Raw genomic sequence first — 23,433 nt, 5'->3', positions numbered from 1 at the left:
GTGCTGAGATCAGAGAAAGGTTTAATGATTAATAAAACCTTGCTTGGGATTATCCATGAGGTATCAAAGAATTTTCTCCGCAAAAAAGAAAAATAAACAGACTTCTTTCGGTGTTTTTCCGGCTCTTTCTTTTAATACTCATTAGATGCGAAATAACTTTACCCAAATACGACTGATGGATTTATATTTTTTCATTATATTTTAATATAGCCTTAAATGTTTCATTTCTTGTTATGATTATATTTTATCATTACAAATATAAATATACAGGTGACTGAAACTGAACCCGCCATAGCAAATTTTCATATAGAAGAGGTCGTTTGCTAATTATTGGATCTTACTTTTCGTGTCTAAAGTTTTATAGTTTAGGAGATATATCAATGTTTATACTTTATTGAGATATTTTCAAAATTTGACCTTCAAGCATTCAGAACTTTAAGTGTTTTCATTATTTTAGTATTTTTTATTGTTTGTTAGTAGTCATAAACATTTGTGATTAAAATACGTCAGAACTTCCCTCAAACCAGCGTTAAAAAATAAAGTGTTACGCTTTAAAAAAAAATACAAAAAAAAAACATTACTATCAAATTGAATTGAATGAAAATAAAAAAAAAACACGTTGTTTCGATAATTTATTCTACTCCGAGTTAGTTCTCTAGCTCGTCACCTTTTTATTTTGACTACCAAACAATAATAAAAATATACTGAAATAATAAAATAAAAAAATGTTTTGAATACTTGAAGGTCAAATTTTGGGAAAATCTCAATAAAGTATAAAAATTAACATATATCCCAAACTATCAAACTTTAGCTAAGGAATGACAGGTTCAATAATTAGCAAATGACCTCTTCTATATGCGTATTTGCTATGGCGGGTTCAACTCCAGTCACCCTGTATATTTGATGAATGCAAATACACGGGAACTCCTACTCAGTTGGAGGTTGACAGATGAAAACAAAGTTGTGTTTCGATAGATGTTTATTACTTGTTGTATAAACAATGTAACTGCGTAAACGATTTACTTGAGTAACTGAGCACTGAACTTAATATTGTAACTGACAGTATAAATGTCCGACTAAGTAACTAAGAATGCTACTGCTTATATATAGAAATTGTCCAGTGTTCATTTTAGTTCCTAGTGGGACCTTGAGGTCGGGTACTATTTACTACCCTTGCTCTTGGCAATTTAATATCCGCGCGTGTCGGCATTGTGTCATTACTCATTTGGATGTTTTGATAATCAATTGTTTACACACAGGAAATGTATGATTAAGTGTCTGCACTGTCCTTGAGGCCGAACACATCCTGTGGCACTGTGTGCTATTAGATGACGCCAGAGATGAGATGCTGAATGGTCTGACAGGGGTCATGCGACCAGCGTGGAATGTGGATCTGATGGCCAACAGTACGAATTTTGCACTTTTCCGTCAGTTTGTCCAGACTTGGGTATTGCGTTGGGAGCTCCTCAGATGCGCGGACGCCTAGTTGGGTAAAATATGTTAGGACAGGCAACTGTTCCTGTAGGATGCTCATTCAGTTGGGTTTGTGCTTCCTTCCGAGCGGAACGCACACGTTCTTTTGTTTTGTCCTCCCCTCACGGGGGTGGTATTCGGATCCTCTGCCTCTGACCACCCAGGGAGTCCTTCTTTATCCAAAGTCGTTCAAAGTTATGTTTGTTATGTTACTATAGTTTTAAGAAAATGTTTTTGTATATTTGGGTACGTTTATTTATGTAAATTGTTTGTTAACATATTTTTTTGAATAAAAAAAAACAGAAGCATTGAGGGGATCCTGAGGGGGGGGGACGACGTGTTGGCCTCTGTCCATACGTCCTCCTCCCCCCTCCTTAATCTGCATAGAATTTGTATTCCTTAGGAATATTTATAATAACTTTCCTCTATGCGCAACTGACAAAGAGTCCCTCGGGACTCTATAACAGCTGTGGGTGGATGGTGGGCTTAAGGGTCTCCCCTCAATGTCCTTGAGGCAATTAATAGTAAGTCAGAGGACAGTGGTCATTCGTTTCTGGTAGAATCCTACAGATTTACATATTTATTAATACAGACGTAATATAATGATACAAAACAAGAAATATTACGTGTAAATATAAAAATTCCACCTAGCCACTTTTTGCGGCTTGTTGGTGGAAATTTACCTATTTAAATTAATCTTACCTTAAAATAAATATCTTAACACAATAACAGTCAATTGAAAAACAGTACGACTTAATTTAAAAAAATACATATTTCATTAAAACAAATTAAATGTATCAATTTACATAAGAAACTCTTGATCGAGTAGCCACTCCCTTAAAAAGACTCTTGCTACATCTAATATTTAATTCAAGTTCAGCTGAATTTAGTTATGCAGAAAGCAGCCAGTCCACAATTTAAAAAAAATTAGATACAGGTGTTGTTTATTATATTTATTTATTTAATTCACATAAACACCCGGAGCTTTTACTATGGTACATAGATAAAATAAATAAGGTAAGAAACAAAATTCAGCATTTTGGTACATTCAAAGACATATAACTAGTAAAAAAAAACTAAAAATACATACATATATATAACCTAAGTGTGTATATAATAGATAAAGTAAGATTTTTTTTTTTTTTAATTGTTCAGGAAAAACAGCAGTTGTTTTATAAAAATATAAAAAAATAGTACACACATCCGGTAAAAGTTTTTCACAAATATAATGGGTGAACATGTAACGCAGTAAATACTTTAAGGTTCTACTAACATATTTCATAAATCACTACACCATCATTCTAAGTAAATCTAAATATAAATAACATGGGTACATATTTATTTTGTTTTGAGTTTTTTCTTCATGACCATATACTCGTACACCTCTTAGGTACCATTCCAGAGACGATAAATTGTTGCAGTTAAAACACTCCCTCCATATGCATGCTTCCACTTTCCATTATGTTGTATCCCATTACAACACAAAGCTCTTGGCCTCGTAAAGTAAGAGATACGTTTTTTTTTTTCCCCAAAACCGTTTTTAAGACCGAGTGTTTTCCTATTGATTTTGCTATTGAAGTTTTTTTGTCAATAAACGAATTACTTTAGAAAATTTTCATTCAATAAACTGCAAATTTAATTGAATTTAACTCTACTATTTTTATTGCCCATTTTACTGTGATTTTGGCAAATTGTATTAATTGGCTTACGTCTTATTAATAGCAAAAACTTTGAAAATTTACTTGTATTGAATTTAATTACAAAAAAATATTTCTATTATAGAATCTTTTAGTAGTGGTTAAGACGCTCGACTCACGCACATAAGATTTCGGGTTCGAATCCCTGGGTGAACATAAAAATTAAATGTGATTTTTCTGAAACCTGGGTGTTCTGTGGTGTAATTCACTACTTACGCCAGTTTAATTTTCAATATTAATTATATTTATTTAAATTATTTTTTATGTTTCTGATCCTATATTTGTGGTGATTTACTCATGTGTCTGTGTCAACTAATTACTAGTCCCATCTCAACACAGGACTTTTAGTCCCATGTAGTTGGGACGTATATCTCAAATAATGTACAATAAACTTATGTATGTAAATAAATAAAATATAAGCCACGATTTCATTTAAAATTATGACACAAAACTATTGTATTAAATTATAACATTGTCTTGTATTATTATTTTACTGTTTTTTAAAATAATTAGAAATGAGAAAATGTTCAAAAAGGCCATAAAAAAAAAAGATAGTGGAGATGGGTAGAAGTAAAATGGATAGTCTCATTCGCCCAAACCAATATTGAATCAACTGCTGCACAAATATACAGTCTATGTTATATTTTTGTTAGTTTATTTGCGTTTTATAATATAAATAATAAAGATGTACACAAATTAAATATAAACTTAAATACGTTGTGTAAAAAACTGTCAGAACATTGTGTTATTTATCTCTGTATATTAAAGTCTTCTTTGTTTATTCTCAAATGTAAAAATATGTATCTTTTAAAAAGTATATTGTTAAGTTATACGGCACGGGTAACCCCAGTGAAGTCACATTATTTTTATCATTAATATTTGTTTATAATGGTAAAAAAATGAATAAATAAAATTAAAATAAATAAATAAACGTTTTTTTCTAATCTTATGAATTTTCAGGAAATCCTATACCAACGACGCGTTGGTTTCGCGACGATGAGCCAGTCCCTCTTCACGGGTTTTCTGGCCAGGATATTGCTGAAGAGCATCTACCACGTCACAGGGCAATGTCGCCGCTCCGGCCGATCGGATTACCAGTTCGCCTCCCGGCCCTGCGGAGGGCGGACGTGCTCCGGAAGTTCTCCTGCAGAGCTAACAACTCGCATCTGCTGCCAACTGTCACAGCCACAGTGGTCATCGATATGGAATGTAAGTCTACTTCTTCAAAAATATACTACATTTATTAAAAATAAGCAAAAATTTTATTCCAGAAAAATATAAGAAGATGAAAATACTATCTTATTTAAAATTTACTTTGATGCTCTTTCGTATTTTAAACAGGATTTTAAGAAAAAAAATGCCCACTTCAGAATTAATAAAAATTAAAATAAATTTTAATTAAAGCAAAAATTGTTTAGTGGAACCAAAATTTTTCTCGCTTTTAATGCGTAAATATGTGTACCGGGGGTATCAGAGCCAACGGTACATACCGATGTACCTACTTCAAAGCTTGAAAATAAAGTCGGTTGTGTATCTTCACGATCGCTCGGGAGAGTTTATCTTCAACTATACCGTCATGGTGAAAGTGCGACGTCCTTAACTTCCCATTGTAATCCTGGTGAAGCTGGCGGCCATGAGACGCTGGCTCAGCTTGTATGGAGCTGGCGGTCTAAAACGAAACAGGCACAGCTCGCTTGACGAAAGATTAGTTGAGCAGTTCACTTGTTTGATGTTAGATTAGTACTCATAATATAACGTACTCATACAGTACTCATAATGTAACGTCAACAAAAAACGTCAACGCTTAAAAAGCTGTCAATGCTCATTGTTTCATACCACGTATTCTGAATAGGTACATTTGTTTTCTGCGTTATTTTCTTAATAAATATATATAATTATTTGCCAACTTATTCGATTTATGACGACAAAGGTACGTTTATTAAAAAATTGTTTAATTTATTACTATTTCGGTTAGCACGAAATATCCTCAATTAAAATGAGCGCTAAAATTTCCATTAAATTTATTTGTGGATTAAAAGTTCCGACAGCTGATTGTCAAAATTGAGCTGATTGAAATATCCACTCTCGGCTATCACGTGTTTTACATTCAAGTGACAGGCAGGCATATTTATTCCATTTGGAATACTTAATAAAAACACCACACGTTACTATACAACGCCATTTTACCTTTGAATATCTTTATTTCAAACGTACAATAAAAACAGAATAGGTGGAAAATATAAGTCATTGTCATTCTCTTATCATGGTGCATAAAGCACTGCACCGGTAGACTAATTGAAGTCTAAGATAATCTGAAATCCATCTCGGAATCCCACGATTTAAAAAATACCTGAAATAAAACATTTTCTTGCCTCCTCTTTCACAGTAGTAGCTGCTCGATTGTGGAATAATCTACCCACTAATGTTAGAAACGCCACTTCTTTATTTACATTTAAGTCAAGATTGAAATGTCACTATCTAAATATTTTAGTTGTTCCTTTATTCTTCTTCTTTCCTTCCTATCCCCTCTTCTCTGTTTATAGTATAGTGTTAATTTTTTTGATGTATTTTTATTTTCCTAATCTGTGTTTTTAATTTTTGTCTAAAATTGTAAGATTCAATATGTCCATGTACTTGTAATTTTCTCAAACTAAACGGTTTGGGTAGGTAAGGAGAAATTGCCTTAAGGCAATATGCCTGCCCTTATATGTACATTAACTGTATTTGTATATAAAGTGTTAAAATAAATAAACAATAATAAACATTAATACATTACGCATTGTATTTTTACGCCACACACGAGATTACCATTAACTATAAATTAATATGATTTATTCCATCAACAAGCTCTTCATACTAACTATGCTTATGATTCTTTCACGATTCCTTTAGTTCGGAATTACAATTTATTTTTTAACACAATATATTCTAAATTTAAAATGGGAGTTCTACAACAAACATTTTCTTTTATGTTTCTTTTTAATTTTGCTTTTACATTATATTTTTTACCTATTCACTAATATCAATCACACGCACTTTTACACATTCAAACCCACCTACCAAATCCAAATCTCACTGCCACACCCACGGACCGTCACACATACACTTACATGCATAATTATTTTGTAAATTTTTTAAGCTTTCTTATAATGCAATATTTGAGTTTGTCCAAATGTTTGTAGATGACTGAATTTGAACCATAAAACCAACTGGTCCAAGAAGAAGTTTAAACATTTAAAATTGTTTTCAAGCGTTGCCTCGTATGTGAAATAATTCAGTCAGATAAAACTCTTTACAACAATAAAGGTTTCATCTCTTTAATTTTATTAAAATCAATAGATGTAAGAATTAAATAAATTTGGATGTTATAAACAAAGGCAAAATGGTGAATGTTACACAGTGTGTAAAGTGGCCACTTAAACCAGCCAATGACAGGTCATAAACCCTGTAAATGCCTAGACTTCATATTCCCTTCTTTAAGGTATTCTCCCTCCCTGTTGTAATTTGTTTCTAATAATATTTTATACATTTTATAATGCTGTTGTTTTTCCTTATATTTTTATTTTTTTAAAGAAAAAAAATCGTTATAAGTTCCGAGTGTTCAGAATTACACGTCATCAGGTTTAAGTATAAACTTTAGATTTAGAGAGTTTATATTTACACCCAATGATGGGTAATATTTTGAATATCCGATACTGGTACTTGTATTGGTATTGCCGTTTTGTAGTGTTTTATATTTCAAATGTTATTCCACAAAGTAAATGCCTAAACAATAATTAATATAACTACTTCAAGTTGATGAACACTCCTACTTCTACAACACGTGGTGGACTTATTTTCACTCGATTATCTTTTCAGCATGTTTACCTGAGATCAGCCAGTGAGTTGAAAAAACCGTTTCAGAATTATGGGTTTATTTTACACTCAAAACCGTATGCTTTAACCGCCTGGACTCAGACAAAAGAAATCGAGTTAAGTTTACAGAGCGGTGGGTGTGTTTGTTTACAACTCATGATATCTCAGGCTCGATTCCTGTCACGGAAGACCTAAAATATTTATTTCAAAGGTGATTTTCCCCTGCTTAATTTCACTGTCTCTAGACTGGTCACTTCCCTCTTTTCTCAATCCAATGAAGTACATATTATGTACTTCTGGATTACTTTCTTTCAGCACAAAGATGCCAAGGCTACCAGATTACAGAGAGCTCTTTCGGGCAGCTTTTCTCGTTTAGCAACGAGCAAATTTTCCGTGTATGTGGGCACCGGCAAGGAGACTTATGTCCTCCAATGCGGTATGTGGTGGGCAAGCTTTCTCTAGACTGGTACCTGAAACGTAAAATTCATAACTTTGGCTATTTTTTTATAGATATGGGTTTTGCATTCTTTTTTACTTTGCTTATAATACACAAGGTTTATATATTTTTTAATGATTTTTCTGCAGTTAAATTACTTTAAATTTTAACTAAGTTTTTGGGATCAGGAAGGATATTCTAGAGTGGGCCAATCAGGAACTTCTCAGCATTTGCTCATGTGGAGAGGAAACCAGTTAAAACTCTTTAGGAGAAGCTGGCCTGACAGTAGTCAACAGTTCTTCCGTTCCACTGGAAGAGTGTTTGGTATTTTGTTCCCTACTTTGGTTTATTTCACCAATTGCCTGCACAATTTGGCCATGTAAAATACTACCTCTCGTGTGACTTCTTAATTACCTATCACCGATGTAATAACCTTGCCTTCATGTCAATATATTTATGAAAACATCTATGTATATAAAAATATTGATGATTTTAAGAGGAATAGAGATTTCCATAGATTCAACACGAGAAATAAAGGTATGCTAGTTGTGCCCACTTCTAGACTGCAAAAAAATAATCATTATTTTGCCTCAAACTGCATACGATTCGACAACAAGGTAAATTGAAATTCAGGCTTTTCCAATATTTTTTTTAAAGATTTTGTCAAGCACAAGCTGTTTAGAAAGAGCTACTATAGAGTCAAAGAATATTCGCGAGACAAGACAGCTTGGCATTAGATTCGCGTTAATTGATTTTAGTTATTTTGTTTTAATTATGTTATCGATTAAAATTGTTTTGTTTGTTAAGTTTTATTTACTGATTGTTGAATTGTATTGTATAGTAATAATTTATTGACGTTTATAAATGATTCAATGAATTCTATGTAAAGAATATACTAAACTAAACTAAACATGTGATAGACGATCGAGGTAGGCTGTTTTTTGGATTTCAATTCAGTACTATATGCACCTTCCGGTGCAGACAACAATATAATGATGATTATCATGCAGTCAAATAATAAAAAAATACATTGATAATATTGTAAAATACCACTGAAATCCCTTACGAGAGCAACCAAATCCATTGAAAAACTGGAAACTCTTGTATGCAAAATGTATATACACTGTGTGTCAGTGCCATAATGCGAAACTTCAGAGGAACATTCCTCGCGGTAAACTTTTTAAAGAATCCTAATAAATATTTTTCAAAAAACTCGTTTTTCAAGATTTTTTTAATAAAAAATAAAAAAAAACAATTTCTCGGACTAACATCCCTTCCGGAAGCCTCACCTCACCTCTCTTACCCAGCCTGTTCACTTGTCCGCGTCCGATGTGTATCGCTTCGTTGGTCAAATACGTTTGGTTTTGATTTTTTATCTCATTATTTTTTGTAGTAGTAGAGTAGGGGTTTAAGAGAGTGATGCTTGTCCAAAAAATAAAAAATATGCTTTATTTTCAAATTACAAAAAAAAACATAAAAAAATATTTTTTTATTTTTATTATTAGGATTTTTTAAAAGTTTACCATGAGGAATGTTCTTCAGAAGTTTGCGGTCTGGCTCTGAACCACCGTATATATGAGTTTGGTTTGCAGTAACCTTAAGTATGCCTATGGAGTCCGCAACATCAAAACCATACAATTTTGATAGAGTCCATTCAAAAAATGTTCTTAAGTACCTTTCATGTAAGACCCACATGTCTTACGCACATTCAAATCACGAGCAACTTCTAACTTTTTTTAATTTCGATTTTCTGACAAAACACCGCGTTGTTTTTGACATAAAATTTCTCTATAAAATATCAAACTATAAATTGGATACCAACCTCTTCTAAAAAATTCAGGATCTTAAAATAATTATTCAAAAAAGCAATTCCTGACGCGCGTTAAGGAACAGTATTTTTATACATAAAATAATGAACTAAAAATACTTACGGTATTCGATAGGTCTCATTCTTTTTGGGTAATAAAGCACTCAAATGTTAGATACTTTATTGTCATAGGAAAATAAAAATATTAATTACATGTGTTTCCACTTAAATTTTAGGTGGGTAACTAAAGCGGATCTAAATAAAATAAATAACTAACCATCTCTTCGTTCTAGTAACGAGAGAACTCTTTTAATACCCTGTCATCGCTCTAATTTTGCCCCTTCTTTATTAACATTTAAGTCGTCTATCACCACAATTCTGGTTTACGTCTAGTGTCTGGCCATCCTGTATATGTATTGACTAATATCTACAAATATATGTTTTCAACTATGTATCTTTGTTGAATTACCTTACAAAATAAAAATAATAAAAATTAGAGAAATAAATTATTCTCAAATTTGATTTTCTTTCAGACAAATTAAAGTAAAGAAAATACCAAAGAAAAATAATCTGCTTCTGATGCTTAGAAAAATATTATTTTCGTAGGATTTTCTTCCATGAGACTGCTAGGCGAGACATTTTAATGTATTTTGTATGGAAACCTTTTTTGATTTTGTAGAAAATGTTTACCCAAATGGACGGATCTGGTGCTTTTAACGAGGGTAAATTAAATTTGGCTAAGCAAAGGTGTAATCAGGTTATTAAGTCACCTTAAACTATACAAATTTCCAGTAAAATATGCACATTAAAAAAAGTTCAACCATCTGATCTAATCCCTCGAAAAATGCAAAGTTTTTTAATGTATGGAGTTTTTCTACTGACATTTCTTGGTGGAACTGCATTTTAATTATAATAATAAAAATGCTTTATGGTTTTATTCCACTTTTATTTATAATTTTTTTAAATATTTTTTTTTACCAGTGACCGTGTTTCGTCGTGGCCGACATCATCTGACGATGTCGGTTACGACGAAACCTGTTTACCGAAACCGAAAAATATTTTTATTATTATAATTTTTCAATGTGTAATTTCAGTGTTTCCATTTTATTTCATTTTTGTTTAATAAAAAAATGTAGCATTAATTATCTCCAAACATAATAAATATGCCTTATTAGTTTTTATAAAATAAACTCGTTGTATTGTCTTTTTATTTCTGGAACTCGGAACTAGTGGAAGTCGTTAAGTAGAGAGAACACTTTCTTAATTAAAATTCACTTTGTTTATCGGACAGAGTTAGTAGTACAAAAGTATTTCGGTTATTCAGATGAGCGACGAGCAGGGTGTAGGTATCTAGTACAACAAGATTGGAAGTGAAGTGTGAAGATAAGACGTATGAATGTAGGACGAAGCGAGGTCCGTGTGCAAAGACAGAGTGATCCTTTCGATCAAAGACGAAGGAACGGCGCGACGGTTTGCCAGTTGTTTATATGAAGTATTAGCTAGCTTTTATATCAAACTAACCAAGATTTTAACGTGTCTCTTTTTACATAAGATAATACTTAGTTTGTTACACAACAAATTGCGCAATTCCGCCGCCAAAACGCGCCTGTTCAAATTTAAGCCGTCTAAATACGAATTGCATAATTTAAGAAAAATTTCATATTTTTCCCCTTTTAGTTGATATTACTGCGCGGCAAATCTAAATTTTTAAGGGCTTTGTTTGTCACAAAGCCGCCCTAATACTTATTCCTTTGTTTCAAAGAAAATGAAGTTATTAAAATTATTTTTCCTAAGCGCCCTGTTGTACTCTCATATTTATTTATTTATTTATTAACGCGCAAAAGGCTTTTACATGTACAGAGGTTATAAACAATGTACAAATATAGAAATGCAAATTAAAATTAAGAAAACATGAATATAAAAAAACAAATGGAAATACCAAAAACTCAATTATAAGTCAATTTAAAAAAATAATAATTGGCTTTTGAAGTTAAATAAAGATATAGCAAATACATCTATTTTTTGGTCATACGTGTATTCGTTCCCGAGAGAGCGAATTCTCGGGAACAGAGAGTTAATGTGCAAATTTGACTTAGATATATTAATTTATTAAAATAAATATGATGCCTCATGCCTTAAGCACATTGAAATAGATACATTTGACCGAATCAGGAACATAAAAAAGATTATTTACAATTATATACAAAAAATCAGATAAAAATAAAAATAATTTTACGTCAATTTAATGTATATTAGAGAAGATTATAGTTTTTTTTCATGTTTTAATGTTTTCGTTTTTGTTACATGCATATTTTTTCTTAGTCATTACAGAAAATTCTTAAAATAACATTGTTATACACTGCCACAAACTTATCTTGATTCGATAAACTCATTCATATTATAAAAATATCTTGCCTGAAAATTGTGTACGTAGTGTCTGAAAAATTCAAAAAATAAACCTGAAGCGTGGTTTTGTGGGAAAAAACGATAATATATTAAATTGAACATTAGTTTCTGTAGATAGCACTTTTTTTTTTCTTTTTTTCATGCTTCAAAATAAAATATGAGAAAAAACTTTAGTTCATACTTTTCAAAGTAATCATTTTTTTTCTGAACAACTGAAAAAAAACCACTTAAAGCTTAAATTACAATTTTTTTATTAATATCCCTACAGAGATGAGGAAGATTTTTTTCAAATTCAGGATTATGGATATTCGAGCGTTTACAGGGCTTATGACCTGTCATTGGGCCACTTTACGTTTTACAACATTCCCCATTCCGCTTATTAGCGAATATCGACACAGGTAATATTTTGATTTTTGTATATATCTTATTAAATGAGAAACCATTCACTAGCGTGTTGGAGCGCCATCTATGTATTGATATTGAAGTTAAGTATTTTTAATTAGCATATTACTTTATTTTATGTATTTAAGACTCTTCCGAGTTAAATTAAGTACTAGTAATCGTCTGCAGATGATTCTGCAATTTATTTATACTTATATTTAATTTATACTTATACTTAAATTACAACTTTGACCGTAGCGCGACAATACGCGAATGAATGAAAATAAGTAATCGCAAATAATTATTTGTAATTTAAGATGTAATCATTAGTAAACGCATGAATTGGTCAGACCAATTTAGCATTCATTTGTCAAGCTGATTATTCAGGAATACTTCTATGACGTCATCTCTTCTTTTAATAAATTTCTAGCATCCAGCTTGTATAAAGCGAAATGGTGTGCGGAAACAATTTAAAAGGAGCTTGTACATTCGTCTGTTGTCTAAATTTCTTGACTCTTATACAAGATTACAAATGATTTGAAATTTATTTATCAATTTCGAATAACAGTATATCAACTTGGCAAATACACAGAGAAAACAAACAAATTAAATATTACTCGGTTCCGAATTCCAATAAAAACCTAGCAATAATTAATCTTCCATTATTTTCCAGTTTTTTCTAATACATGTAATGTATCAAATTTCTGATTTACTTTTTAACTTGAAGGTCGCTCATATTGAAGTCATAACTTATACAAATTTTGTATTGCTAGCTTTTGACCTAGCTTTTATTTTTTCAATCCTAATCATTGTACCTACATTATAATGGAATTTGTTTCTGAAAAGAAACAGGGTCACTCTCTTTTCATTGTAATAACTAACATGTCATTACATTTTCAATAAATCAAGTGGGTTATGTTTTACGTCCTGAGTTTATGAATACATGCAAACTTTGTCGTAATTATGTTTAATCGATATCTTAATTTCCTCGATCGTAGTAAAATATTAAATAAATAGTAAATATGAGAACACGCGAGCGCGTAATTGACTTAAGATTACGTTTTCTCAAATCTCGTGATAAAAGATAGCAAATTTTGGCAAAAAGCAATGAATAAAAACAATAAAATTGCTAGTATGCATAAGATAGTATTAAGCTAAATATTATCTTATGCAAATCAATATCACCGGATCAAGGCATAGAAGTGAACTTCCCCCTAAAGTTGTGCGACTTGAAGTATGCAGACGTGTAGATTTTCTTGAAAAGTCTGTTGGTGATTTTCAGGAAAATTTTAACAAACTGCATGAAAACTGTACTCGCCTGGGTTTTAATATTAATACCAAAAAGACTCAGATTATTTGCAACAAATCTTATCCTGACCCTGGTCAGCCTGTCTATTATAATGGACAGAGGATCAAGAAAGTAGACACCTTTAAATACTTGGAAGTTCACATAACTGAGGATGGTGGCATGAACAAAGAGCTCGCAACCCGCCTAGGAATTACTGGAGAAACTTTTAACATAATGCGTGTTGTCTGGAACTCTAGTCTATACTCGGTCAAAATGAAAAGAACGATTATTACACTCTTGTAAAATGCCAATACTCTTATGTGGGTGCGAATCTTGGCACCTTACAAAAGCTCAGAACATCTAACTTCTGAGTTTTGAGAGTAAGCGCTTGAGGACAATATTAGGCATACTGTGGTTCGATTTTATAACTCACATTGAAGTCCGAGAACGGACGCAGAAGCCTCGTATTACGAGCGTCTTGAAGATGCAGCGGTGGACCTGGCTTGGAAACGTGCTACGCATGCCTCGGGAGAACCTAAACCTTGCCTCTTCTTTAAACCTGCGGGCTCACGCAGTCCTGTCCATGAGGAACTTTTGACTTTATTCGGTAGAACTAACACTAGATTAACGTGGGAGGAGGCAAAAGTGCTGGCTGGCGATAGGGTCTCCTGGAGGCAACTGGTAGTGTCCACATGCTCCACTTAGGAGGCGATGTGAAAAAGAGGAGAAGAAGAATATTAAACTGGGTATATGTGGAAACATACAATTACACAATATTTTTTGAGGATGGATATCCTTACAAAAATATTGTGTTTTTGTAACTACTTTTTTCAATATTTTTTAACAATAACGATTCATTTACTGGGAATTGTAATAATAGTGCCAACATAAGTTGGATTTGTTTTTCTCCAAATGAAGATACAAAGAGGAAAGAACAAAAAAATACAACAAATTCTAAAATAATATATACTTCTTCTTTATTTTACAACAAATTATTCAACGATTCATAACATCTTCCTCGTACACTCGGCAAATACCGTAAGCAGCTTTGGCCACTTAATTTCCTCAATTGAATGCGAATAGAAAAAGGCGTTGAAAAGTTTACGTTCGTTTACTTGATTAGTTATTCAGAAACTAAGAAATTACTTTTTTATATTTTAAATTTTGAAAGTTCAAATCTGACTCGCTGGAACTAAAATCCTTCGTTTCAAGACAAAACGTTTGTCACTTCCAATAACGTTACGAAGCTGATTATTTTATGCGTGAAAGTAGAATTTTAAAAAAATAAGTACCAAAAAAAATGAAAAAACTTTTCATAAATAAAAAAAAATAAAAAAATTAACGGTTAAAAATTTTTCCAAAAATCATAAAAAAATCATAACTCATAAAATCATACATTAAAATGTAGGTGCCTCATATTAAGGGGTATCCGAATCAACCCCATGTATGTTCTGTCCCCTTGGACGTCATTTCTCCAGCCACCTGTATGTCAATATTCATAAAATATAAAATAAAAACATAACTTTATATGTGTTTTATTACTTTTTAACTATATCATACAATTTGGCTACGGCCTTTAATAAATAAATTAAACATACAATAACATATATTTCGCCAATTATCTTATGAAATGCTTTTTTTTCATCAATTGATATATTTTACATGCCCCTTAATTTATTTGAAATAAATTTAGACTTATTATATCTGGCTGCGATACGATCCCACTTACTGTTTAATGATGCTCACACTTACACACACCTGAACACTTACTCTCACACTAATACACATAAACACACATCTACACTTACTCTCATACAAATACACATGAACACACCCTTTTGTTGTAACACAATTTAATAATATGTATGATTCTTATTTAGAAACTACGCTGTCTGTCTTAAACCGTATTTTTTTAACGTTATTATATCATTGTCGACTGTTTGTTTCTTTAAAATAAATAAGTGAACAGCAATATAAAACACAATAATCAAGAAATTACAAGTTTTCAATACGATAATTATTAATTAAATATAATGATCATGAAATGTAATGAAATAAAATAAAATCCGCAAAATGTTCAAACTGAAAAATTAAAAAACATATTAAATAAAAAAATAATAATTTAAAAATTGATGAAACGAAAAGAAAAAATCCAATAACAAACAAGTATGAAAAATATGAAGTAGTGTTCTAAAATTCAATTTATAAAAATGATAAATTGTGCAATTTAAGAAAAAAATCAAAGAAATGTTTCCTTTTTCATGATTTACCTAAATATTTCCATTTCGGGGCCATTTCCAAAAATCAATTGAATATTTATTACTTTCAAAAACCTTTGAAATAATAAAAATTAAAGTTATAATAAAGATTTTTTTTATATTTTTTATTAATAAAATTCATAAAAATGCATGTTTTTAAAAAATTCTATACATATCTACTTTTACACATCTGGTAAATTCATATCTACTTTTACACATCTCCAAAAAAGAGATTAACTCTTGTGCTTGGAGAGTGACGTAAACTGATGTAGTTGTTTATTGTTTATTATAAGAGTTTATAGAATTTTAAATACGAGTATATTAGAAAAAATTAAAAACACACGATATATTAAGAAAAAACATAAAACAATAATACATTCATACTAATTAAAATTTAATGTAGTTTTTACATGTGTTCAAAAATTTCTTTAGATTAACTTAAAATTTATTTATCGATATATTATTTTTAATCGTTTTTAGTTCATTGGGGAGACTTTTTTAATTTTTTACGCCTTTAAAGACAAAGCTATTTTGAATTTAGGAATTTTAATCGAATTCACCGGTGAATGTTACTCAGTGTGTAAAGTGGCCACCAAACCAGCCAATGACAGGTCATAAGCCTTATGGATGCCTGGACTTTTATATTACTTTCTCTAAAATGTTCTTCATCTCGGTTGCAATATGTTAATACAATCTTGTGGATTGTCGATGAGCCGTCAGTATTTTTGAAAACAAAATAATAAACTTATAATTATTTTAACAGTTAAATTTTAGCGTAGATATGTAGGCGATATCTTATGGGTTAAAACAAAACATGAACTTTCGTATAGTTTATATAAATTTGCTATTTTAACTATTCGATGAGCGGTCATAATAGTATAACTGCAAAAGTGTAACTTTTTAGGAGAGCAAAAAAACGGTATTATGAATCCAATTATTTAGCTGCAGAACTCATTATTTGCGAAATTATTTACATATCATTCTATGTGTATAACCACATCCGAATAATTTGTACAAAAAACATACATATTTTACATATACCACTTGAACCATTAAGATGGGACCAAAACGAGTCTACTTGTACTACTAGAACTAACTTATACTTTATGTAGGTACCACTCAATGAATGATATAAATAAGTCTACTTATATTACTGAGACCATCTTGTGCCATTTGTTCCACTTGAAATATGACACGCGCATACTTATTTTATAAAAACCAAAGTTTAATGGGAACAAAATTGTTTATTCATGTTTTGAGTAGTCGTATAAGTGTACATTTAATACCATTAGTACAGGCAAACACAAGAAACATTTTCTCATATAAATCGCAAAATGAACAAAAACTCAGTAATGATCAATGTCAGTTAATGTCTGATTATCTTTTTACTTGAGTTAATTTTGCTTGGAGTTCATAGAATTAAAACCAGTACCGTGTTACGGTTTACGGTTTACGTATAGCTCGATATAATTTTACCTTCGCATGTTGTAAGTACGTACTAATATCACATTACTCATGGGTTATTTTTTGGTCAATGGAAACAAACTGACAAAGGGTATTCCAGAGGGCCATGAGCAAAATAAATAAACGAGCTTTTCATCGAGTGTAATGGCATATAAAATATTCAGGGGAGAGCATAAAATATCATTTGAATATAATGCTACCAACACCAAACAGAAACTTCGCTTAACTTTCATACACTGCTTTTGATTTCAAAGGACGCAATAATATGAGAACCCATTATGTTACACATTGGAACCTCCTTTTACACGAGGAATACGTTCCACATAGTACCGTGCACAAAAATTATACTCAAAAGTAACAATGCTAGATAGGTTTCCTGCATATAAATCACTTCGGGATTTATTTTTTTAATTAATTACTATTTGTTCCTTTTCTTTCAATTCCCATATCCGCTCCTTGGTGGAGCATGTGGACATCACCAAACGCCTCCAGGAGATCAAATTGTCAGCCAGCACTCTCGCTTCGTCGCACGTCAATCCCGCGTCCATTAGTTCCGCCGAAAGATTGTCATCGACGGCCTTGAGGCCAGTGGGAACCCCCTGGTATAAAGAAGAGGCAACTTGGGTTTAGGTACTCTTGAGGCTGCGCAGTACGTGTCTAAGTCAAGTCCAGCGCGGCATTCTCAAAAAGGCTCGTTATAAGAGGCTGCTGCGTCCGTTCTCTGACTTTAATGTTAGTTATGAAATCGAGCCACCTTATGCTCATATTTCCTTTTTCATATTTTTTTCCTTTATACAACATGGCATAAAAATGCTTTGAAAAATTGTAACAAATTTTATTGATTATCGTTATCATATTTTATTATCCGCCAAGTAAGTAAGAGAGCGATGTAAGACATTTCAATATCGAATAATATATTTATATTATTATTACGCATTGCTAAATTAATGTTCATAGTGTTTTTTTAAATATAATTTTTGGACCGTGTTATTTCGAAACCGTATAAAACGATGTTTCAGTGTGTCGTAATGTGTTCTTGTTTTTTTGTCCTTTTCATAGTCTCGTGTGTGTAATGTAAGGAAAATACATAATGGATTAGGAGACAAATTAATACGTAGATATTGTTCGCTTGTTTACTTAACAATCTCTACATTCATCTATCAAATGTTATCGTAATCAAAAACGCTATCTGTTTTTATTTGGAACACATTACGGTTTTTGGAATCAATATCCGAATTTCTACGTTATCTAAATATTGTTTTTTATTCTTGTTATTGACAGTTTCAGCTATTTTTATTAACAAAATCATGCGTTTGACTCTGTTAGTTGTCATTGTATGTAATCCTATATACAATATTAATTGTCACTCATTAGAGTAGGACTTCCAGGCGAATCATAGTTAGTTTACATTGCTTATTGTCTTAATGATTATTAGGTGAGTTAGATTAATTCATTTTAATTTTTTTATTATTTTTATTTTATTTTATTTTATTGAAATAAACGGCACTTAGTGCCTTTTACATATTAGTTACAAATACAATTAAATATTAAATATACATACATGTAAGCATAATTATAAGTAATACAGAGCATTTGAAACAATATTATTAATTAACAAATTAAGAAAATCTCAAAAAGATAAACTATATAAAATAATAAAATATTACCAGTTATAGAATTATCAAAAAAAAACTAAGAAAACAACTTTGAATAACATCAAACGAAAAAAATAAAAATATATAATGATGTAAAAAAAAATTATGAATAGAAATATTTTGTACTTATAAATTAATTTAAGAAAAGAAACGAAAAAAGAAAAAAAAAACACTAATAAAGAAGTTTAAACAATTTTTAACAATAGTAACAAATTGTTACATTTGTTAAATAACCAATTCAAGGCATGCTTTACATATTGTAAAATGTTTCCCTCGGCATAGGACACCCCACCCCGGTGAGGGAACATTATTCTGTATAAAAAAAAGAATACAAACATTGTAGATTTATAAATAAATAAAATGAAGCCACAGCTGAAAGATACATTGACTTTCTTAAGACCATAGTTACAAAAATGAAAAAAAATAATGAAGGAATGGACTCAGACCCGTAAAAAATAACTATTGTACAAAATATACATACCAGGAAAAAATATTTGTATGCATAAGCAAATCAATAAATAACGGGAACAAGTGGAAAAAAAATACATTTCCTGTATGCGAACAATATATTGTCAAAAAATTAAAATAACTAAAAACAAACTGCTGCCACGAGCGGATATAAAATCGCTTAGAGACGCGGAATTAGAACACGACCTCCAGATCCTACCTGGAAGAAAAATGAACAATGGACAATAACTATTTATATAAATGGTAGCATCATTAATTAGTCTATTCCGATATATATGTAGGCGTTTACGTAGCTACTCTTTCTGTTACTCTGTTTAAACGAGATGTAATAGTATCAACATCGTTTGCTTCTGTCCACCCTCAACTGGGTAAGAACTCCCATGCATCAAATCCTACATATGTATGATAAAATTTCCAGTTGTTCGTCATTATTCGTTAATAAAATTCATTAAATCATTTTTTAGACTCACAAAGGAAGTGAATGTGTTGCATTTTTCTCAGATCAATAAATTTTCTTTTAAATTTTTGTAATATTTTCACTAATTTAGGTATGAATTACACACAAAATAAATGTGTAATTATATGATTCACCATGGATTATTATAAAGTTGGTGCCTCACATATTAATTGTATGTAAAATTTCCTCTCGAAACCGCGAGTATTATTATTTTCTTAAATAAAATATGAAATTAACGTGCATATTTATTTGACTTAAAATCATAAATAAGGTAGAAAAGAAAACTTAGTCACCTTGATAAAGAAGCTTGTGTTGCTTTAAAATTAGTCAGTAAAAAAAAAAAAAAAATAAGTGGTTAAAAAGAAAGTTGTTTTTTATTTATTTAATTACATTTGTATTTCAGCTTATATTTACGATTTGCGGCCTCCGTGGTATAATGGCTTAGACATGACACATGACTCATGCACGGAAGGTTCCGGATTCGATTCCCGGTGAAAACACAAAATAAAATGTAATTGCTCTAAAGCCTTGATGTCCTGTGATGTAATTCACGACTGTAATTGAACCTTCTGGCCTGTTGCGGTGCAAAAAAAAAATATTTAAGAAATAAGTTTTTTGAAGTTCTTGCAAAAAATATTGATAGAAAGGTTTTTATGGTGATTTACTTCTCTTAAAATTTATTAAAAAAATATGTCCAAAAAAATAATGGGTTTAATCACTTCAATTGTCTGACCTAGTTTATCGCCTACATTCGTAATAATATCAGATATCCTCGTAATACCCTGAGAACAATTCATTCATGTTCTATAGTTACATTCTTTGTGTGTTTGGTTCACTAGAACCTCCTTTGGCGATTAAATTAAGTCTCATCTATACTAGACCAAAGCCGAAGTTCGAAGAAACGAGGTTACGTAACCAATAGATCGTGGTCTACGCTTTGAAAGCCAAAAGAAAATTGTCTGATTCTGTTCAATGCTTAAAAATCAGATTTTCTACAATTTCTTTAATTAGTTTAATGTTTTGAACTAATTAGATAAATTGTAGAAAATAAGTAAGCAATAAGAACTTTTCTTTTAATTTTTTTTGAAAAGGAATGAATTTAGCTTATTTGTCTATTATTACATTAACATATTATAACAGAGATGAAGAATATTTAGACAAGGTAATATAGAAGTCTAGGCATCTATAGGGCTTCTGACCTGTCATTGGCTGGTTTAAGCGGCCACTTTAAACACTGTATACTGTATAACATTCACCATCCTGCCCATATTTGAACATCTACATTCCTTTGATTCTTTCATCTGTTGATGTTTGTGAAGTTAAAGAGCTGAAACTTTTATTTATGCAGGTGAGATTCATATAATTGAATTATTTCACTTACATACTAGGCCGCGCCTGAAAATCTTCTTTTTTCAATTTCTATACTTCTTCATGGACCAGGTGGATTAATCAACAATATTTTGAGTTTATCCAAATTTTTGTAGATAAGGACTAAATTCAACTTATTACATTTCTTTTGAAAGGTTTAATAAATGTTTTTTTCGATCATAATATGAGTTACTGATTCAACAATGTTTTGAGTAGTCCAAATACTTGCAGACTGGCTGAATTTTTTTCTTACCTACTACTTGGTAAAAAAAGAAGTATAAAAAATAGAAAATTGTTTTTAGGCGTTGCCTAGTAGAAGAATTGCTTCAGCCGGATGAATCTCACCCACATGATAAAGGTTTCAGCTCTTTTACTTCACAAAAGTTAACAAATGGAAGAGTTGTGGATATGTGGATGTTCAAACATAGACAGAATGGTGAATGTTACACGATGTGTGTGAAGTAGTCACTTAAACTAGCCAATGACTTTATTTTGTTTTTATTTTGTTGATCTTTGTTTTTAATTTTTATATAAAACTGTAAGATTCAATATGTCCATGTATTTGCAATTTTCTCAAACTGAACGGTTTGGGTAGGTGGGAAGAAATTGCCTTAAGGCAGTATGCTCGCCCTTATATGTATATGTTTATAAAGTGTTAAATAAAAAATACATAAATAAATGACAGGTTATAACCTGTGTAAATGCCTAGACTTCCATATTCTTTCCTCAAAAATGTTTTCCCGTTCTGTGACCACAAATTTAGATCTGAATATCTCACTAGGGATGAAATCCAGCCAGTCTGCAAACAACATCTGCAGCACAATCACAAATGACTATCGACGTGCTAATTAGCGGCGTGATAACAATTTTTCACCGTGGTTGTTTATCGTATGCGCGGTCACAATGAAACATCCGTGGAAGTTATCGATCGGGATTATTATTTTTTGTTTAATATGGTCATACTTCAATTTGATGCTTGGCAACACCAAATATTAAATGTCAAAATTCAAAATATTTACGTTTTGCAACGCATAATCAATCACATATTTGAATTTTACCCTTGTAAATATGGAGAATATTCCTAAACTGTAAGTAAAATAATTTAGTTTTATTTTTTGTTCACAATTTATCATGCTATTTATTTGTTTTGAATCAAATTGAGAAAGCTATTAAAAGAAACAATTGTTTAAGGCGTTTGGCGTTTTGCAACGCGACCGCGATAACTTCAGCGTGTTCATAATTGTTCGTTGTGATCGCTCAAATACTTAGCACGTTTTTTAGCACGTCGATAGTCATTTGTGATTGAGCCCCTGGACATACTCAAAACATTTTTATTATTATTTGATTCAAATTAATATTAAAATGTTTTTTTTTATATCTGCTTATTATTTATTTACTTACCCAAAGTGGTCAAAAATAATGTTTTTATTTTTATTATAATATAATTAATAAACACAGTGTTCGTGTATTTTAAAATACTTGTATATAAAAAACGGGTGAAGTATCATTAAAAGTTACATAAAAATGAAAAATCTATTGATGAAGTGAAACATAAATAAGATCGCTTTATTAACTTAAAATCTATTTAATTTGAACGCTAGTAAGATTAAAATTCTACGCTGAGGTTTGTCTAGTAATACTATGCAAATGTTGTCTATAACAATGCTCTAAGAAAGGTTAAAAGGATTGCAAATCGTATTTGAATTTTTTTTTAAATCTCAAAATGAGCTTTTACTACGTAGCCTCTTATGTAGATCGCTTCCTAGTGGACTTATGCTGTAACTTATTCGTTTCGTAAATTCATTTGTATCGTATGAGAGGAAACGAGAGCGAAATGTGGTTTTGATTGCGTTCGAATGAGATCAATACATAACAAACGAACGAACTTACGAAACGAAATTGTGACAGAATACGCCAGCAGATAATCTGCGTGGGGTACGTAAAAACAAGGAGAAACATTTCACAATCACGGAAAGTCGTGGAAGGAGGGTAAGAAACAGGTTCAAAGGTGGAATATTCACAGAATAGAGATCACTTGCGACAGACGTTTATCGCAGGTGAGAAAATTAGCAGTTTACAATAGTCCTGGGTCTCAATTATGAACGCTATCTTCATCTGTATATATCGAGACGGTATACTTAACTTCTGTACTATCTGTAGCTTAGCTCGGTATGTTCTACCTACCAGTCATATCGACATCATATGATTGAAACAGGCCAATTAATGACCGCAAAAAATTAGTCCGCGTTCCTTACGTCATTGACATTAAAAATAGTTCTCATTTATATTTTAAATAGGCTTCTGTGATAGAAAGTGCCCACATCAAAGCAATTATAAACTCTAATTAATCCTATTTCGAGCAAAAAAACTCGCTTGAACATGATTTTATATGACTTTTTACCATTGCCAAAACCATATGC

General features: G+C 31.1%; 1 protein-coding gene across 1 annotated transcript in view; it reads left to right on the top strand.

Annotated features, from left to right (window-relative positions):
• LOC148281668 (hemicentin-2-like) overlaps positions 1-23,433 on the top strand; it is a gene marked incomplete at its 5' end in the record, with an annotated part of 150,352 nt that overhangs the window by 70,393 nt on the left and 56,526 nt on the right. Inside the window, one exon of the mRNA XM_088226337.1 lies at positions 4,131-4,379. Coding sequence (XP_088082463.1) covers positions 4,131-4,379 — 249 coding nt within the window. The remainder of the gene's footprint in view (positions 1-4,130; positions 4,380-23,433) is intronic.

The sequence above is a fragment of the Micrasema longulum genome, unplaced genomic scaffold (assembly GCF_059751315.1).
Source record: "Micrasema longulum isolate JH-2025_06_02 unplaced genomic scaffold, ASM5975131v1 h1tg000423l, whole genome shotgun sequence".
Taxonomy (NCBI): domain Eukaryota; kingdom Metazoa; phylum Arthropoda; class Insecta; order Trichoptera; family Brachycentridae; genus Micrasema; species Micrasema longulum.
The sequence above is the reverse complement of the archived record's forward strand: the minus strand, read 5'-3'. Positions and strand labels throughout refer to the sequence as shown.